The sequence below is a fragment of the Heloderma suspectum genome, chromosome 4, assembly GCF_057233095.1.
Source record: "Heloderma suspectum isolate Gila_16-S chromosome 4, 16-S_ref, whole genome shotgun sequence".
In the NCBI taxonomy this organism is placed as follows: domain Eukaryota; kingdom Metazoa; phylum Chordata; class Lepidosauria; order Squamata; family Helodermatidae; genus Heloderma; species Heloderma suspectum.
Window position 1 is genome coordinate 24,270,098 of NC_139461.1, and position 21,310 is coordinate 24,291,407.

The 21,310-nt window shown below is 45.0% G+C and overlaps 1 protein-coding gene across 1 annotated transcript in view; it reads right to left on the reverse strand.

The window, feature by feature from the left end:
* The window catches only part of FER1L6 (fer-1 like family member 6), a 137,413-nt gene that overhangs the window by 56,513 nt on the left and 59,590 nt on the right, over positions 1–21,310 (reverse strand). Inside the window, exons 14-20 of the mRNA XM_084848826.1 lie at positions 17,867–17,987; positions 14,433–14,533; positions 13,223–13,313; positions 9,330–9,449; positions 7,375–7,527; positions 2,375–2,561; positions 678–802 (exon numbers count right to left, since the gene is read on the reverse strand). Coding sequence (XP_084704952.1) covers positions 678–802; positions 2,375–2,561; positions 7,375–7,527; positions 9,330–9,449; positions 13,223–13,313; positions 14,433–14,533; positions 17,867–17,987 — 898 coding nt within the window. The remainder of the gene's footprint in view (positions 1–677; positions 803–2,374; positions 2,562–7,374; positions 7,528–9,329; positions 9,450–13,222; positions 13,314–14,432; positions 14,534–17,866; positions 17,988–21,310) is intronic.

The window sequence follows — 21,310 nt, forward strand, 5'->3', positions numbered from 1 at the left end:
GAGACGGGCTTACATATTGGACAAATTCATGGAGGATGAGGCTGTCAATGGCTACTGGCCCTGATGGCTATATGCTACCTCCAGTATCAGAGGCAGGATTCCTATGTACACCAGTCACTGGGGAACATGGGTGGGAGGGTGCTGTTGCACTCATATCCTGCTTGGGGGTTTCCCATGGGCAGCTGGTTGGCCACTGTGTGAACAGAGTGCTGGACTAGATGTACCCCTGGCCTGATCCAGCAGAGCTCTCCTTAAGTTCTTGTATTGCAAGGGGCAGGGGCAGTGCTTCCATCCATGGTGTCCCTCTCAGAGATACTCAGCACATGCCAGTAGATTTTCTTGGTGGTGGAAAATAGTTATTTGCTGATGTGGCCCAAAGGCATTTCAGCTTCTTGTCTCCCCATGCTGTAACAATGGGAAAGAGCTGCTGGATTTGGCCTGAGTGGGCTATGCTTCCTGGGAGGAAGCAGGAGGTGATTTGAGGCAACACGCACTGCCTCTGGCCTGAGGAGAGAGAGGCCATGGCCTGAGAGAGCTCTGTGGAAAAGCCTTTGTTTAAATAAAACTTAGGGGGGGGGGTTGGAAGGCAGAGTCTGTTTGAGTCTGTGGGGTGCACTCCATCGACTTTGAAACACCCCTCAATCCCTGCACAAAAACAGCAACCCTTCCTCCTTTACCTTTGTGGTCTGGCAGTGAGAAACAAATGTCACTTTGGCAAAAGGATCCGAAAGTCCACTGCTGTCGGCTGCAATAAGCCCCCTGGCCTGATACATGTGAGCTCTCAGCTGGAAGACATTCTTGGCTGTGTAAACGCAGTGGAGAGAAGTACAGTATCACTTTGGGGGAATCAAAGTGGTCCATCCTGCCTCAATACAGGAAGTGGGATAGAGTCAGAGAGTTGGAATGACCTCAAAGGTCATCTAGTCAGCCCCCTGCTGGAGCAGGAAATCTACTGCTACAGCATCCCTGATAGGTGACCATCCAGCCTCTGCTTAAAAACTTCTAAGAAAGGAGAGACCACCATCTTCCAAGACAGTCTGTTGCAGTGTCGAACAGCCTGTGCTGTGAGCATCAGAAAGCAAATATATCTTCTAGTTCCATGGTTTTTTTGATGACCCAAATGAATGCAAAAACACAAGGGAAGAGCCAGAAATGATAACCATTTCTGATTATCATCATAGACCATGTTCACATAGTGACATTGAAGTAATACACACTTCCAAACTGATCTTATACATGTTTATTCAACAGTAAGTCCCACTGATTTCAGTGGGACATCCTCCTAAATATGTGTGTATAAAACTGCAGTGCTTTAAAACTCCTGTTTTTGTCTCACAGGAGACTTGAGTTGCAGCCACTCTTGAGCCCCAACACATGCTGAACAACCAGGTCTCCCAGTTGCCATGTGGTCATGGCAATCTTTGGACACACCACTTCAAACTATCCTAAACATGAGTGAGTTGCCAGAATCCAAATTCAACACATGGTGCATAGGACTGTTTGGTGTGCACTGAAAATAGATGGAAGCCACCACATTAGGCATCATCCCCACATCTGCCTCTCAATAAATTGGTTGCGAGATCAGGTCTTGACAGTGGGGTTAAGGCAAGGAGAGGAGAGGATGTCTAATATGTACAACAAAGAAACCCTCAATATTTCTGAAATGACAACAGCAATATAGTCTCTCTATTTATTAAGTTCCCCTTTCCTTCATTACAACAGTGGTGCAGAAGCCAGTGGCTTCTTAATCCACCCCTGTGGGTCCCCACTGGCTTCTTAATCCACCCCTGTGGGTCCCCACTGGCTTCTTAATCCACCCCTGTGGGTCCCCACTGGCTTCTTAACCCACCCCTGTGGGTCCCCACTGGCTTCTTAACCCACCCCTGTGGGACCCCACTGGCTTCTTAATCCACCCCTGTGGGGCCCCACTGGCTTCTTAATCCACCCCTGTGGGTCCCCACTGGCTTCTTAATCTACTGCTGTGGTAATGCTTGGAAACCCAGAACTACCTGGGTGGAGCCAATTGCTTGGATCCTTCCCACCCAACCACTACACTCCCTCCCTTAACTACAGACAATTAATGGAGGAGGACCTGCACAATTGGCACCAGACATGTGGTTCCAGGCTTCCAAATGTTAACACAGCGGTGTGGGAAGAAGCTATAGGGAATTAGCTCCTACGCCACTACAGTAATGCATGAAGGGCCGCTAAAAGGAATGACCTCACTGGAAGTTGAAACAGTTATATGTGAACTCAAATATACGATTAAAAAAACCCAAAACTAAACACCACTTCTTAAGAACAAAATGTAATCATGCTATATGGATCCCTTACTAGTTTGCATCCCTTCCTCTAAGTTTAAACTATGACTTACTTTTGTAGACCAGACTGACAGGGGGAGGAGCGGTGTGGTGCCCTGCACTTGCTGCCAAAGGTGTTTCTGTTTCATATCCAGTGGGTAAGTTGTCCAAAATAGTGTGGGTGTATTTGGCCGAGCCAAGCCACAGGTACGTGTCGACTTTTCCGTGGACATTCCAGCCTGGAGGCCGTTTTCCTGGCAACTGAAGAATGGAAGTAACCAATGGGTCAGCTTAAGAGAGACACTACTAGACATTTTTTAAAAGTCTGGACAAAGTGTGCAGTGACACAGAATGGGAATTTATTTCACATATTTGTATCCACTCCCAACCTCCAGGGATCTCAAAGTGACATACGTTCCCTGAATCCCCATTCAGCCATGAAGCTCACTGGGTGACCATGGGCCAGTTATTATCTCTCAGCCTAACCTGCTTCACAGGTTTGTTGCAAGGATAAAATGGGAGTGAGAGTGGGGTGGATGAAGAACTATGTATTCATTTATATCCTCAGAACATAAATGAATAGTACATATTTTTGTCCTTAAAACTCCCAAACTGCTGTTTACACCCAACACACACATCCCCAACACACACACACACGCACACGAAATACAACACACACACACAATATCTGTCTCTTTCCCTTCGCTTGGAGAGGGGCAAGTCAAGCTCAGATGGCTTTCCCATGCAAACGCACAGATTGCCCACTGTTTCCCAAACATTAGCTCCCATTAAAGAAACTTCAAGCAACCAAACTGTCCTACTAACAACAATCAATCTGCCTGTCAAAGGAATGACCAGCAGCCAGCTATAACGTTTAACATGATGAACTCCCATTCTAAGACTGGAAAGACTGTACAGGCTATGCCAGCCATGAACAGACAGGAGACCACTTTCAACTATGGATCCTTCTGTACGAGTGGGGCTTTTCTTCAGCTACTGACCTCAAATCAGAGGGGAGGGGGGATCAACCTACTCCTTTCCTCCTCTTCTTTTGTCAGTCCAAGCTAGGCTGTGTACATGTCCTTAAAGAGCAAATGGGGGATCTAATTCCTCTTGTTGTTAAAACCCTTCCCAAGTCAAATCAAGCCTTGGTCCCAATTATCCAAGAAAATCTGGGGTTATGAAAGAACTGAACAGGGCCAGCCCTACTATTAGGCAGAATAAGGCAACTGCTTTATTCAAAGCAGCCTGTCCTGCATCCCTTAAACCAGCCTACTGCCCTCAGATGTAGTGGAGGACCCAGTCCTGTTGCCAGGGTTGAAGTAAGATTCAGCTGCCAGTCCTGTTGGCTTATGTGCGTGGAGTGGGAGGGCGCCATCTTGTCCTTTGCCTCAGGCAGCAAAATGTCTTGGGCCAGCCCTGGTGCTGAAGTCCACAAATTGGAAGCAGTGATGTGGATGCAAGAAAACAAGAGCTGCACTGTACTGACTACAAAGGATTAAAACTGCTCCTAGCACACCAATGAGGTTATTGATTTGGACCAGAGCTCCCATGCCTGCTATTTACTTAAACAACAATAACAACCATACAAGCAATTGTTAATTTACTTTACAAGGACAATAGAAAATAACTGGATTAAACAATTAAAACAACGAGCAAAACTTTTTAAGAGCCTCTGACTGTTTCCTCCTCAAACTGTGTGTAAGATTAGATAACTCCCTCTCTCCCCATCATTTCAGGAAGGAAGAAATAAAACCAGAACAATAAGTGTTTGCTTAACTGGACTTGTTTTTAGTCCGCCAGTGTGACTAAACATGTCTGGTAAGTGAGATCTTTTCTACTTGTACTTTAATCAAACAGCAAACATTATGTCAAGAGAGTTATCTGACATGGGCTCTTGATAGGTTTGCCTTGGAAGTGCCTCTGAGAGTTATCCTGATTAACAGGTAGATATTTCATTGAAGAAAAAAATTATAATAGCTCTTTCATTTGGAATTTTCAACAGCTGCTCCTTCAATTGTTCGGCTTAATTAAACAGGAACATTTTATAGAACTTGGAAGAGACTTTTTATGAGCAAGTATTAAATAAGGAATCCCAGCACCTCGTCCTTAAAGTAAATATCTTATAAATGTTTACCCAGTTGCCCCATTGGGACTAGAAAGTCTGCTCCTGCCTACAGTCTTTAAAAAAAATTCCTCTGAATCCTCAACAATGAAAAGGCAGAATACAGCAGCAGAGTTGAGCTAAGAAGACTCTGCTTTCAGAAAGTTCAGTGGAACTAGTTCAAAAGATAATGCATCTTGTTCACTGCTAGGGATGCCAGAGAAATCCACAACGGAATCAAATGACTTGGATTTCTATGAATCTGACCCATGGATTCAGCAGTGGACTGGCTTCTCCCAAGTCACATGGATTCCACGGATTTGTGGACTGTTTTTTGTTTTGTTTTTAACTTTTTTTTACTTTCTATGACTTTAGTCATAGAAAAATACATAAAATTAAAAAAAAAACGTAGCTGAAGTGCATTGCCCCCCCCCCCCAGGCTAAAGCATGAAAATGCACATTTTCAGAAGTTTGTGCATTTTGTAGAGATTTGCGCATTTTCGCAAGTATGACTTAGCACAAATGCAAATTTGCACAAATGCAAATTTTCACAAATTTGGGGAAATTTGAAAAAAAAAACAGGTTCTGTTAATGAGCAGACAACAGAATGAAAGCTACCTGGCAATCCACAAAACACAGATGGAACAGATTCTACAAAATCTGTACATCCTTAGTGGCAGCATTATTCTCAACTCCCACCAAGTGGTGGCTGAGGCAGGAGGGATGCCACTGTCTTGCACCATCAGACAGTGAAGGAGGAGGTAGGGTGGGTCTGTTCTGTATAATGCAGGTGCAACTACGGTGGCCTCCTACGAGCTTCCAAAAAAGAGGAAAGGCATTGCCACAAAAGAGGGCAGCAATTTGCATATAAAATGCGCATATACTAATTTATATGCATAGATGCAAATTTGGAAATAATTATTGTAATTGAAATAGAAATACAATACATCTCACCATAGCACAGAAGACTGACCAGGTGACCTGTGTGTCTGCCGGTCCTGATGCTAACCGTTGATGGGCAACAGTTCTTATAGTCAGTGGTGTGGTGGAACCAGGGCTCACAGGGACGCAGCGCCAGCACCTGTTTTACTAGCAGGCATGCTGACATCATCTGTCACCCCCGTCAGAATTCTTGTACCCTCTGGGCTTAGCAGCAATTCTCACAGTAGTGGGGGGGGGGGTGGATTTTCCCTGCAACAATGTATTGCTGTGAGCTATCCCTGTTGTAACACAAAGTACTTTGGGGTGGCTTGCTCTTGAAATGACAATCAAGACCCATTAACTTTTCAAAAGACCTGCTCCTAGCAGGTGAAAACTCCTAGATCTGGTTTACTGATATTAGTCAGCACAGCTGCCCGCATTTTTTTTTTAACTGTCCTCGGGGGTGTGGCTATGGAGACTGTCATGGTGAGCGCCTGATACAACTCCCAGCATTCCTGACCACTGGCCATACTGTCTGGGGCTGATGTGCACCTGAGGAAGAAGGGCTACTCATGAGTAAAGCTATACTCATGAGCAAGGCTCTGCTGGTGAGTAGTGATGTATGGATTTTGTAAAACCTGTTCCATCTGCGTTTCATGGATTGTCAAGGGCCTTTTGTTCTGCTCATAGGTGGAATTGGATTTTTTCCAATTTCCCAGATTTGTGCAAATTCACATTTGCACAAAGTTGCACTTGTGAAAATGTGCAAATCCCCCCATGCACAAATTCCCCCCAAATGTGCATTTTCATGCTTTAGCCTATGGGGAAAATGCACATTTTTGGCTGGTGTTTTTTTTAATTTGATGCATTTTTGTGTAAAATTCCAGAGGTCTGCAAGTCCGCAGAATCTGTGCAACTCGGGAAAAGCAGGTCCGCTGCAGAATCCATGGGTCAGATTCATAGAAATCTGAACTTGTTTGCGTCCACTGTGGATTTCTCCAACATCCCTACTTGTGAGTAGACCATTCCTGAGGTGGCACTCATGACCTGCAGCTCTGCCCTGGATGGGGCTCTGAAGTCTCTGCCTTCCATTCTAGGCATGGAGTGTGCCTGGAACAATGTCTAATCCCCAGCTCCCTGATGATAACCGTGCTCTTCTTTGGAACTCCCTGTGTTTGAGCTGCCTACTGACCTTGCCTTTGGTGCTGACCCTGACTAATCCCTTAGAACTCTGTCCTTCCACCACTACAAGTATGATGATTTGGCTTAAATTATGCAAAATGCAGTATTTTAACCCTGTTTTTAAAAGCCAATAGAACCCCCCAAAACATCTGGATGGCATCAGATTAGAGATGCTTAGGCATTTCCATTCCTCATTTTGTCAATGACCTTGAACTTATACAGGAGGAAAGAAACCCCATGCTGATTCAGAGCTGAATTCTTTAAAACAGGCATGGGGAACCTTTTTCCTATGAAGGGCTGCTAACTCACAGATGGTGCAGCTGGTGGTGAGTGGAGCCGGATCCAATGCTGGGTGGAGGTTTGGCTCTATTTCTCTGTCTCGCCTTCCTCCTATCTTTCTGTCCCACCCCACCTCTCTCTCTCTCTGTGTGTGACCATCTCTCTCTCTCTCTCTCTCTCTCTCTCTCTCTCTCTCTGGCTCTCTTTCCCTCCCTCCCTCCCTCTGTGTGTGCATGTGTGCATCACCCCATCTCTCTTTCTCTCTCTTTGGCTCTTTTTCCTCCCTCCCTCCCTCCCTCCCTCCCTCGCGCTCTCTCTCTGCTACCCCAACTCTCTTTCTCTCTCTTTCCCAGCCTCCCTGCCTGCCTGCCTGCCTGCCTCTCTCTCTCTCTCTCTGCCACCACATCTCTCCCTCTGTCTGACAGCCCTCATGAAATTAGTTCAAAGGCTGTAGGTTCCCCACACAAACTTAAGCAAAAGAGGGGGGGGAAGGGGGGGTGTTCTAGCATACAGTCTTCTGACAGTCTAAATGGAACACCAGTAACAATGATGTGCTACTTAAAATTACTATACGTTTCTCAGACTTACTTTCAAGAAGTGGGTTTTAATTTTCCCACAGTGTTTGCCTCTCTGCTTGTTCACAGGGGAATACAGCAAGTCTTTGGCTGGGATTCTTGCATATGCAACTCTTTTGTTGTTGCTGAGCATCCAGATGAACACATCAGGCACTGTATGCTGAGGCTGGAAAAAGACAGACATGTGCTTTAAGCGAAAGGTGTGTTTCCTTAGGAAATCAGCATTTTTTGATTTTGTGAATGCATGAGTCAAGGAACAAGAGCTCAGCACTTTTGTGGGAACTGTTAGGCTTTTATGAGAGAAATAAAACACAGGCATAGTTTGAAAGTGACAGAAATTATTCAGCCCACATTTAGGGCATGTCACCATAGGTTTTCTACCAGATTCGTACATATTCAACTCAGGGTAAAACTAAAGACTATTCAGACATAAAATGAATTCATTGGGGGGTGGGGTAGAACAGGATCTTGTCTGCCCAACCTGCACGTGTTCATTAAGTGCAAGTATATGTGAGGAAAGCTTTCTCCATCCAGCTGAGAACCCTGAAAAAACAGAATTCCAAATCATGTGAAAACAGATGCGTACACAAATAGCTGTATATATAAGAGCTCTGTCAGATATTGTCATGACCATGTGGAGAATGGACACACATGATTCTGCTCCTCTTCTAATGTGAGTCCTAACCTGAACTCTGCAGTGTGGTACAGCCCAGACAGAAGTTTATCTCTTCCTTGTCAACTAGATCCTGATCATCTTTGCCATGCAACTCAATCCTATGAATGGTTACTCAGAAGTAAGTTCCACTGATTTCCTGAGTGCAAAGGACTGCAGTCTTAAAACACAACATATTTAATGAAGATGCATTTTAGTTTTTTTTACTACTATTTATGTAGTCTTTATTTTTCATATTTATGAATCACTTTTCTGCCATAGGTACTCAAAGAAATTTACTGGTTTAAAATAATAATTAAACCCATCTCAAGAAATACTAGCTACAACTAGGGATGTCCGTCACTGGGAAAGCCAGTTCTTCTTTGACTCGAGGGAGTTCCGCGGCATATATGACTTGATTAGTATTTGCAAGTTGAACTGTGGGCTTTTCGCCAAACTCTGGGAACGTTGGGTGGCATTTTTTTTTTTTGCAGGTTCTGCAATTTGCACACATCTCTGAGCAATTTGCACACATTTCTGAGCAATTTGTGCAAATTACAGCTGTGTTTGCATGACTTACAGACAAATTTGTGCAAATTGCTCAGAATTTTGTGCAAATAGTGGAACCTGCAGGGAAAAAATGCCCAGAAAATCCGTGACCTGCCCTGACCTGGTACAGATTGAGCTGAGCACAGCAACAGGAACCAAAACAAAGTCGGGGGGTGGGGGCAAACCTAGGAAAACTTGTTGAACTCCACCTCACCCCCCCAAATGGATTTCTTCATTCCCTTGCTACAACTGATCATTCCCACCATTTCTGATGCTCAAGCTGTGTCATTACTTACGCAGCCAAAAAAACACCACCCACTCACAGGGGAGAGATATCAGTAGGCTTGGGGAAACCCAGAGGTTTGCAGAAGTACCAAAATATTCAGGAACCCTCCACCCCTAAAACAGCGCAATGAGGACTGAGCATGTTCAGTGATCACAGAGCACTAACAAGCTGTTTGGGGGAAAGAACTGAAAATGGGGAAAGGGTGGGAATGGAATGTCTGGAACCCTGGAGAGGAGCAGTCCACTCCACACTGCAACATTTCCTACTTGAAAATAATGTATTTCCAGTCTATCCTCTGTTGCAGTAATGTTATCCCCCAAGTAGAAGTCCAATCTCCATCCTTAGGAATTCATGGCAAAGGATATTCCAGATGTAGCTTGTCTGGCACTCCTTTATAAACAAGAGAGGAGCATTTGGGGCACAGGGGCAGGTTTTGCCAAAGAGGCTCCAGCAGCTCCAGAAAGCAAGCTGGAGGAATTACCTCATCCACTAAGAACCGGATCTTCTCGATATAGTTCTGTGTCTCGCGCATCATTTCATCCAGTGGAATCTTCTTCTTTTGCAGTTGGATGATCCCTTTGGCATCTTTGGACATTGCTTCCTATGAGAACGAAGTGGCAATATGTTACTAAAGCCACCTGCAGCATCAATTCCATGTAATACCAATCCCACACTATCCACTGGGACATACAAGGAGCAGTGGCGTAGTGGCACATTTTAAAGTGCAGGCGCTCATTATGACAGTCCCCATAGCCATGCCCCCAAGGAGAGTCCATATCTGTACACACAGATCTGTACACACAACTGCGCACGCACACACCAAAGAGCAGCAGTATATAGCATAATGCTCTATTTATTAGGATCAGCTGAGAGTCACAGAATAGTGAGCTGGCCAAGTACAGAGCAGTGGTTAGCATGTTGGACTTCGACCAAAGAAACCTGAGATTTCATGAGAAAGGAAAACAGAGGGATGCAACATGCCCTCAAACAGCACAAGACCACCACCTTGAGGGTTTCCAGGAGTTTATTTCCAAGCACCAAGAGAAAGATTTTGTTTCAGTGTCAACAAACCAGTTCTACCAGTTTTCATCTCCTGCAGGAACAGGTCTTTTGTAAAGCTAAAAAGGTAAAAGGTAAAGGTGTCCCCAACCAGTCATGTCCAACTCTAGGGTGTGGTGCTCATCTCCATTTCTAAGCCGAAGAGCCAGTGCTGTCCGAAGACGCTTCCATGGTCATGTGGCCGGCATGACTGAACACTGAGGTGCACGGAATGCTGTTACCTTTCCCGCTGAAGCGGTACCTATTTATCTACTTGCAATTTCTTGCTTTCGAACTGCTAGGTTGGCAGAAGCTGGGACTGAAGACGGGAGCTCACTCCGTCACGCAGCACCCAGGTCTCGAACTGCTGTCCTGCCGACCTTCCGGTCTGCAGCTCAGCATCTTAACCACTAAGCCACCGCTAGTCGGACTTAATTGCCCATTCAAGACCAAGACATCCCAAAATACTTCTCATTCCAACAGGGTTAACTGACAACAATTTTTTGTTGCTGGGATAATCCATTCTCTCCCCCCCCTCCGAAGCTACTGTGACAATTGTAGCTAGGTGTAGGGATTGAGCCCAGCACCTCTACAGAAGCACCCCAAGAAGATGTGGGAACTGATTTGGAGTCAGACAGGGAGGAGCGGGAAGGGGTTGTCGAGCTACCAAGGTTGCAGGAGATTGGTGAGAGTAAGAGTAAAAAAGAAGAGTGTGTCCAGATGCAGACTAATCAGTTGGATAATAGCCAGCCAGGGTTTCTCCTCCCACGGGAATGTAGAATCTTAATGAGGAGGAGTTAGGAGTAAGGGATCCAAGAATTAGACATCAGGTCAGGAGGGAGGAGCAATGCCAGGCCGTGAGGTGTTCCCTCTGGGAAGATCCACCCTGGGGGCAGGGTTTAGAGAGCCACTCAGGTTGCAAAGAGACGGCCGGAAGAAGTTTCATTCCAACTTTCTATCATAGTGCATTAACCAAAGACAGCTACCTATAATCTAATCAGTATTGTACTAGGCAAAGCTGACTGGAGAACTTAGTTCCATGTTGCTATTTGTGGATTTGACTGTAACCTGAGGCACTGTTGATCTGGCTGTGGCTTGCATAATAAAAGTAATTGACTGTAAATCTGTCTTCACTGTTTGACTACAAAAGAGACCAGAGGCCTGGCACTTGACACTAAGCTCAGAGGGAACAGGGAAGTCTTGGGGAGGTAGATGATATCATCATCCCTGTTAATCAAAGAGTCTTGGTGCTTCAGCTCTGTGTGCCCTGGCTGCACTACACCTTTGACAAGGAGAGATGACCATATCTTCCTTTGCCTATTTTAACCAGTGTCATCCCAGGAACTAGTAGTTAAAATGAAAGAGGATTTTCCCCCACAGTCATAGTGGGATAGATTAGATGTCAGTAGAGGATCTTATCTATATATATTTCTACCAGCAGGTTTGTGCATCATCAGAAGTTGAATTATTCAGAGGAAAAGAACCTCCTTCACTTTCAAGAATGCCATCACTTTCTTTTTATTGTCTCTCCTCATCACTCCCTGAGTTTTGTGCAGACATGCAGAACTGGATCAACGTTGTATGGGCTGAGATTATTATTAATGTACTTACTGATACTATGGTTACTTGTAATTTTTCTCATTATGCTATATATATATATATATATATATATATATATATTCCTGTTCAGTTGATACGACATCAGCATATTCTTTGGACACAATCTTGTGGGAAAGCAAGTAGAGGAAGTAAATAAATGGAATAAAAATGAATACCTATGGACATCATTTGATCTATGGACACTGAATTGCTCAGCGCTCAGTGACACAAATCAGAATGTATGAGCTGCTGCCATTGAAAATATCACATTTAAATTGATATGAACTCAGCCAACTCCGGGCGTTTTTGTTTGCCACCTGAGACAGGACAGATCTTGGTGAGTCTGGATACATACTTAATTTCTCTGGGGAGCCAGCCATGCCAGGAGCATCTCCAAAAACTGCCATGCAAACTACTTTTGGCACAGCAGGCAACTTTTCAGTTATGTCAGTGTCACCCTGGGTGAAGGCTTCGTCTGACAGGATGAGCCACTGTTGATACGAAATGTCAGAGTGTGGGTTTGATCTCTGATGACTCTTTTACAAATGTAGATTATTGCTTTGCATCTCCTTACAGGGGAAATGTGCAAGTCCTGACTTTGAATGTTAATGATGTATGTGGAGTCAAGGGTGGTGACCTTAGTATCTGAATGACAAAACATCTGGGCGGCACCAGGTTGGGGAAGGCTGGTGCAGACAATCCTGAGCTAGAGGGACCATGGACCAACTTGGTCTAACGCAGCTTGTATGTTCCTATGTGCTGTGTTTAGTAGATGTTCTTTATTTCAGAGTCCACAACGTCCCTTATATTTGAAATCTTGAAGAGCCAAATGTACCTGTCCTCTGTGACAATAGTGGACATCGTCATATTTGGTCATAGGTGCATATGAGTTTTTCTTGACTTGCATGGAAACTCATCACGCCAAACTGGGAAGATCCAGTTTACGCGGTATGTGAGCTCTGCCCGTTCTGCTTAAGAGAGCAGTCCTACAGACTGCACCCTCGCTGCTCGGAAGCCCCTGAACTCAGGAGCTTCCGAGGTTCCTATGCCCCGCAGGGCTAAAGCTGGCAGAAAGGGAAGAGTGGCGGAGACTATCTTTGCCTCCCACCTTCTGATCTCCTGTATTTTCGCTAGAAGGTCTTTTCAGCCCATCTAGCAACGAGGGGAGGGAAAGATGCTGGAGGAAGTTTAGGATACCTCATATCCTGGCCTCTCTGGTCTCCTCCACTCTGTGCCCATTGGAATGCTCCCTTTCCTCCTCCTCTGAGTATGCTTTTCCGACCTCAGAGAAGCAGCTGGTATGGTTCTTTCTGTGCTGGCTGTAAGGAGGAGGGTTCTAGGTTACATCTCCAACCCCCTTCCAAGGTCAGAGCTCTGTCTCCAACCTCAGAGGGGTTTCCCAAGCCATTCTATGGTCCCAGGGATGCTCACCCAGGGACCACAGGATTGCTCTCTACGGACACAGTCTTATGCATGCTTAGACTGAAAAAAATCCTATAACTCCCATGCTGGTTGGGGAATGCTGGGAGTTGTAGGACTTTTTTCTGTCTAAACACGCATAGGATTGCACCCTAAATGTATTAAGCTTCACAGACAGCTCTTTCCTGTAATTTCCCTGTATATTATAAAGTCACCTCCATTTATGAGACCGGCGTAACTTACAGTGCACAGACACAATAAGCTGTAGCACCTTTCTAACACATTGCAGCAAGGATCCAAGTAATACATCTCACGTACCAGTTCTTGCTTACACAATGTCAGCCTCTTTTTGTCCAAAGGTGTCCGATTCATCAGTTTGGGCTTCTTTTCAGCATTTGCAATGAAAGTCCTGGGATGAAGACACAGAAGCAATTTTTGGAGTCAGTAAAAGATGTTATCTTCATAATGATGGATAATAAAGCTTCGGCAGCAAGTTCATTTATATAGCAGAGTAGATGAGCCAGAAGATTGTAAGAGCTTGGATTTATAATATAATATTATATTAAAATGGAGGCATCATTTATAGTTGTGAGAACCATAAAGAAGTGCAAACACAATTTGTATGGTAGTATCTCAATATGAAATTAATTCGTTTGGGGGATATGTAACAATTTTGCATCTCGTCCACTGCACACTGCAGAGGTTTGAGCAAGTGAAGTCCTTTGTATGCATGTTGTTCTTGCAGATTTATGCATTTATTTGCAAGGGATGTCACTGCTTATTTTCAATTAATGTTATGCTCTTCTGACATTTCCAAAAGTTGGATAGGCAATCTAGTAATGAAATGCTGGAAAATGAGCATAGGAAACAGAATTGAAAATATTTTATTGAATGAAGTTGGAGCCAAAGGCAGCAACATCTTTTGCATTCACTACAGGATACAAAGCTAAACAAGAAAGAGATGCTTGAGGATTTCAGTCAGTCCACGTTTTTTTTAGTGAACCAACCTGATTGCCACTTCTTGACTAAAACACACATCAGAATGCAATTATTCTTTCGATTTTGCACTTCTCCAAATTTTGGAATGCAGTTCTTGGTTAAAAAAAATAACAAAATGGGTGTAAGAACTTGTATTTTAGGTTCAAATGCACACAAAAATGCATATGGGGGGGAATGCATACACAAATGCATATTTTTTGGGGGAAATGCATACACAAATGCATATTTTAGGGTAGAATGTGGAGGAAAATGTGTATTTTGTGTGTAAAATGCATACAAAAATATACACAAAAATACACTGTGAATGCAAGCGTATGTATATGTATGTATGTGTGTAATTGTAAATTCATGTGAAAATAGAACAGGACAGGAAATACTTATAAACAAACACTTGCAAAACTGACATGGACTGGAAACAGAACCCTGGGTACAACCACTTCCATACATATCATCGATTACTTACTCACCTCCTCGGAACTGTTGCCAATCTATAAAGTACACTGTGAGCTTCTCCCATAGATGCTCTTACCTACTTTGGTTGAGAAAATCAGTTAGAGTGGACTTCATTTTCTCTTCTGATGCAATCTCGGAAACTTTGATCAAATCTTTCACTTGTTCTAAACCTTCTTCCTAAGGGGTGGGGTGGGGGGAGCAGTTACATAAAGAACATAAATGTCACTAGAAATAGCAAGTGGTGCTTTAAATTAATGCAATTAATAGGGAGGAAGCCATCACTGGCTAATTAGCATGAGTGATCAATGATAATTGATGCCAACTAGTTGGCATACATAAAACATGCTCAACTGAGAAATGAATTTATTTGTTCTTTAGTTCATTGTAAACTCAAAACATTTTACTTTAATTAATGCAGAGGTCTCCAGTAAGAGAGTGTTCACTGCTGAGTTCCTGTTGTAAACAGTCTGGGGAAGCAGACTGAGGAAGAAGCTGCCAATTTAATAGCAGCAGTAGTGCTATGGGGAAGGGGTGCTTAACTGTTTCCCCATGGATCACTTTTACAATCAAAATCCCCACCACCACCAACTGCTTTCCTACCCATGGGGCGAGGGAATACAGGGGCCTATGTTTCACCCCTTCCAGGCATTGAAATAGCTTTGGGGTCTATTTTGAATGCAAGCATTACCAACCCAGGGAAAGGGTTAAGCACCACCTCCCCTTCACATCCCAGCACTTTCCTGCCATGAGTAGGCCAGAACTGGTTGAGATCTCAGAAGAAGAGGATCTCTGTTGCTGGCCTTAGTATTTACGAGGCTCAAATGGAGTTTGTCAGATACTGAAAACCCTCCTTAGTCCACCATTCTGGGAAATATCCCACTCCAGTCCCACCAAGGTCACCTTCAGGATCCCAGGAGAAGAGGCGGTGGAATGTCTGAGCAGAAGCTCAGAAGTGAAAGCACACTATCCTTCTGGCAGCATGAAGATGGCCAAGCTTGAGCCATACATGAAGAGGAAGCCAGACTCCTTGCATGTTCTAGAACAGGGCCTTGAAGACAGGCCAGAAAGGTGTGGGGCAGTCGAACCAGCTGTAATGCTGCTCAGCTGGGGCCTAGCCAGCGCTGAAGCAACAACATATCGTGCTGTGCTCCCTGAGACATGCTGCTGGACAGGTCTCCTCCTGCTATCCAAAACAGTTGTGATCAATTGTGATCCCTGATCTACTGGACAGCTCTTCAACCTCTCTGGGAAGGCAGAGTTTTGAGACACATGGCAGGGCTGCTAGCAATGGGGCACTTCACGGTACAGCTGCCCCAGACTACATTTCTTAATTTAAAAAGACTTAAGGAGATTGATGACATATCTCCAGGTAGTGCTGTGCCAAAAATTTCTCCCACAGTTTTTTCCACCATTCTCATTCAACTTCATAGAGAAGACATTGCATTCAAAAAGAAATTCAAAGGAGAAGAAATTTTGGAGAAATTCTCATGGGTTGGGTTAGGGGTTCTTGTCCTTACTTTACTTATGAGGTGGCCATGGAGTGTGCATGAGCACCCTGGCTTTCATTGTACGATAATCTCTGTGGCAGCCTGTTGCCTCCCCAGCTTCCCACACTTCATTTAAAGCCATCATAAGGAAGACATCATGAGGTGATTCCTCCCATGGGGCTTTTTTACTTCAGGGATGGCAGGTAGCCTGGGAGGCTGCAGAGCTATGAAAAGATGTGTAAGAGAGAGCGAAAACACACACAGGCCCCTAGACCACCTCACAATGATTAGGTAAGCTCAAAAACCAAGAGAAATTCAAACTTCTGCCTCAGAAAAGTGGAAGCCTCAACATAGTTGATGCTGTTGCCACTTGCAGCAGAAATGCAGTAAACCAAATCCCTGAGGAAAAAAGAAAGAACTTACAACCCCTGCCAATAGTCAGCCCTATATGTGAGAAACTGCTGGAGAATTTCTCCTCCCTTGGGAGAAATTCAGTGAAATTATCCCCCCAATTTCTCTGCCCACAAATAGGCTGGAGAATTTTGAGAGGCCATTTGTGCACAGCTCTATCTCCAGGCATTACTTGTAGCTGTAGCCTGACTAAAACCACTAGCTAGGGATGTACGAAACACTTACCTGGCTCTGTTCCGGGGCATCTGCAGGGGGGGGTGCTCTGTCCCTCCCCCTGGAATCCTCCCCGGCTAGCTGAGCTCCACGGCGACTCCGCAGAGCCGCCGGCCGGGGCCAGCCACAGCCGGAATTCTGGCCGCTGCCGGGCTGCTGCGGCCGCAAATGGCAGCCACTATGCTGGCCACCATTTGCGTGGCTGCCAAGCCGTGATAGGCTATGTAAATACTTACGTAGCCTATTACGGCAAAGAGCAGGGGCGCAAATGGTGTAGTGGCTGCCATTTCTGCCCCTGCTCTTTGCCATGATAGGCTATGTAAGTATTTACGTAGCCTATCACGAAGAAAGGCAGCCACGCAAATGGCGGCTGCAGCAGCCTGGTAGCAGCCGGGAGACCAGCTGGAGCCACCGCCGCCGCATCCACCACTGCTGGAGCCGCCAGAGCTGCCGCCAGGTATGCTCCATCCTGGGGGGATTCCGCGGGGTGGCGGGGGGGGAGGCAGTTCCGCCATGGATTCCAGGGTGCCAGGTTCTTAAGAATCTGGCCTCACTGGAGTCCGTCGCAGAATTCTCTGACATCCCTACCCCTAAGGCCACTGAACATTTATTTCCATGTGAGTAGTTTGAGGACATTGCGAGAACTTTATTGATCTCAGTAGAGTTGCTCCACACACCTAGTGATAAAGAAGAAAAGATGTACACTAGGGTGGAGAACCTCAGGCCTGTGGGGCAAGCCTGACACTCCAGTATTCTTCAGATTGCCACGCCCCTTCCCTTGCCCCACCCCTTGCCCCTGATTGCAATTGTTTGGTGGCTTCCTGGCTTTTGTGCAGTTTTCCCCCATTCTAAAGGATTCAAATGCTTCACCTAAGGTTTAGTTACCAGCAGTAACAGCTTTAAGCTAAAATATGCTGGGATTTTTGGCATTTGGGGCCTGGCCCATTTTGCCTTTGGCCCCGTCCACCACTGGAATGCAGCCCCTGAGAGTTTCTCTGAAATTGAATTTGGCCCTTGGGCTGAGAGAAGTTCAACACCCCCAGTATACAGAATCCAAAGGAAGAAAACTTCAATCATTTGCAGAGAGAGAGGGGGCATTTTTTCCATTCGAGGCTTAAATTGTTGCCAGGCTTCACTCACACTAGTATTGCAGAAGAGAAAGCATGGAGGGAGGGCAACAATTTGTAATGCAAATGGACATTACAACATTACAGCATTACTAGAGAGCCTAAGCTGTACAACTGCATTGCAAAGCCAACTGAAGCAAGCAAGATCCACTTGAGGATGCTTATGTGTGGAAAAAAATGCCCACAAAGGTTTAGCAACTGGCTTGGAGAAGCAAGATGGAGAAAGACAAGATCTCTCTGTTACTCACTCATTGATATTCCAGCAGACTTACCAGGAGATCTGCCATTTGCTCGAGGATATTAGAGAGATACAACCTGAAAGTCTGGTCACCCCAAAAGCTCTTTATGTAGACGCAGGGCTTCTTCTCATCATAGGGCAAGTAATGATAGTTTCTACCGAAAGAGGTGAGATCCCATCAGGACCTTGGGATGCGCTTCTGAAGTGAGGGGATGCGCAAGCCAAGGTAAGCAAAACACTGGTAGAGCCACGAGCAGAGCGTCTGGCTCTCTAACTCGAAGCCAAGGATGTTCAGTTATGATCCCCCCCACCCCCCAACTTTGAAATGTTGAATTCAGAGCTACCTCCAAGTTTGGGGGCCCTGGATAAAGTATTTTCTGTGTCCCTCCCCCACCCCATGTCAGTGGGCCCTACAGGGCTTGTCTGGCTGCAGTTGAAGCACTCTGAGCAGCACTGGGCAGCTGTGTCTAGCCACCTTTTTAATTATCCAAAATCTCCCAGAATGACACTAGGCTTGGGGTACTGTGGAAAATTGAAAGGGTGGTCAGATCCAGCTGCCTGGTGGTGCTTGGGAGTGCAATGAGCTCAGATATAAAGACTGCCAATACAAGAAAGTAATAAAAGGATATTTGTGTTTATGTTGTGAATGAATGGAAATCTTAAAGCAGCCTTCCCCAACCTGGTGCCCTCCGGATGTGTGGGACTACAACTCCCAGCATCTCCAGACAGAATGGGAGGGGATTCTGGGAGTTGTAGTCCAACATAACTGGAGGATACTAGGTTGAGGAATGCTGTCTTAAGGGAAGAATTCTGAACAGGGAGGGACACAGCCAATTGCTTCCTATATAGTTATATGGCAATCTTATTATTGCACCAAACCGTTTTCTCCAGAACACATCCAGTCTGTACAAAGCAACAGAACAAGACAGAACTCAATAGAATCTCTTAAAAAAAACCCGAAAAAGGACAAACACAGTTTGAGAGCTAGATTACAGCAGCACCTCTGTTGTAAATGGCAGCTCTTTTTTCCCCTGACAATATTTTCTCTTGAATCCCAGCTCAGAAATTCCTTGCTTTACATTCTTCCTCTTCTTCCAAAAATAGAATTCTCTACAAAAAGGAAGCAAGCTGGGGAGGCCAACTTGGCTGGAGGCACTCTGTGAAATGTGCCATCCCTCAGACATGCAGCCTGATGTGTTTATTCAAAGGCTTGTCTTGTCAGAGTGCTGTTTTAGAAGGCCATTTTCAAGGCAGCTTCGTTTGCAGTTAAAATGTTCTCCGCCTGTTAAACTGCTTTCCTTTCAGATATTTCCCCTTTAGAGATGCATTTCCATGCTACTAATTCTTACTCTTCCCTTTGGCTAATTAAAATGCATCAGGCACATCACTGTGCAGCTTTATATAATATGTGAGAGAGAGGGACTGAGAGACAGGGTCTACAGAATGGGGATGGATGGGAGGAAGACGCTGACTTGTATTAGAAGAAAGTTGAATCTGGTTGCCACATTTGAGGAAGCCTTTAGGGCCAGTTTTTTTTTATTATTATTATTACATTTATATCCTGCCTTTTTTCCTCTTGCAAGGAATCCAAGGCGGCTTACAGGATCCTACCCCTCTCCATTTTATCCTCACACCAACCCTGTGCTGGTTAGGCTGGGAGTCAGTGACTGGTCAAAGTCACCTAGTGAGCTTCATGGCCAAGTGGGGACTAGAACCCAGATCTCCTGAGTCCCAGTCCAACACTCTAACCACTACACCACTACACCACACTGGCTACAACTGTAAGTCTGTGGTGGTGGCGTACTGAGAGCCCAGCTGTATTATGATTAAATGACAGTGCTTCCGGGCCGGGCCAGGCCCCATCCAGGCAGAAACACTGCTTAACTGCTTTGAGGCATGAGGGACGATGCTGTCCTTGGGCATCTTATGCTATTCCTCCACCAGTGAATGCACACTAACATACAAAACTGCCTTACTGTGACAAGCCATCGATCCATCTAGCTCAGTATCATCTGGTACAGAGGTGGGCAGAAGGTAGATCTCCACATGTTTTGGACTTCAACTCCCAGAAGCCCCTGCCAATGTGGCCAGTGATCAGGAATGCTGGGAGTTGAAGTCCAAAAACATCTGGAAATCTCCCTTCTGCCCACCCCTGGCCTGGTGGTGATATTGTAATTACCTGGTCCAGAATAGGATTGTGGCACATCTGTAAAGGGCCTAAATGAACGCACCCTCACTGCCATTCACGTATCTGGTGGTGGCTGTGACAATGGGAGCATTCTTTCTTTCTCTATCTCTCCTGCTTGGAATACAGGAAGGGAGAGGAAGAGAAACCAAGGGACGGAGAGACCTGGAGAAGCAGGTAGTAAGGGGAGGTGTTGGGGGCTCATGGAAGGATTGGGGGAGTGATTCAGACTGTGTTGCACTGCTGATGATGTCATCAGGAGCATGACGGAATCCAAATTGGGCTTGTAGTTTACCAAGCTATTTTCTGACTGGGGTTTGGGCAGCTCTATTTGCTGAGCCCAATTCCAAAATGAACTGGAAGGATCAATCCCATCTCAAAAGCTTAATAATTTCTGTAATGCAATCGCTGTGTAATTTTTTGGGCTGGGAGCCACATCTGATCCAATATGCTCTTGTTTTCGGGGGTTGAACAAGAGATATAAGCCAAGAATGGCCAACGTCTATATTCTCAGGGGCCACTCATCAGTGGTCTGGTGGCCAGAAGTGTATTTTACTTTACAAACTCCCCCACACCCCACACCCATTAGTGGTAAGGCTCTGTAATAAAGTTGGTGCTATCCAGCTGTGAGGAAACTGAAATATATTAGCAAGTGTGGAATCCGTCTCTTCCACGAATTTTGAAGGAAAAAAAACCATTCAAATTATATTGAGCCGAACTGTGAGTGATTTCTTTAAAACAATCCTTGGTTAGAATTTGCTAGAGGCACTGGGGGCTCAATCTAGGTCATGAGCTGCCAGTTGGCGACCTCTGAATTGCTCTGCTCTGTTTCATGCCAGAAGCTCAGTTGGCCACAAACATTCCATAAGGAAGGGGGAAATGCAAAGTCCAGAATAGTTTTGCACCTACATCAGAGAGATATCTGTCTGTAATGAGAAGAAGGAATGGGATAAATATTGTAGCCGTCCATATAAAGCAATTGCATCTTTGAAAATGGTTTCTGCTTTTTATATTATAGCTCTTAAATCTGAATTTCCATCTGGAGAAAACATAAAAACCCACCAGCTGGCTCTCCAAGACAATAGCCAACCATCTATATTCTCTATCACTGTCATGAGAGAAAATAACTACATTCTTGGCAGACTCTGCTTTTTATCTCTTTTTGGAAGACTGATGTAAAAGACTGTTTCTCTTCCATTCTAGTCTTGCTAAAAATGACTTCCTTTGATTGTGTTGTTTTCTCAAAAGAGAGACCAGAAACAAACATTCCGGTGTTTTCCGAGGTTTCAGGAT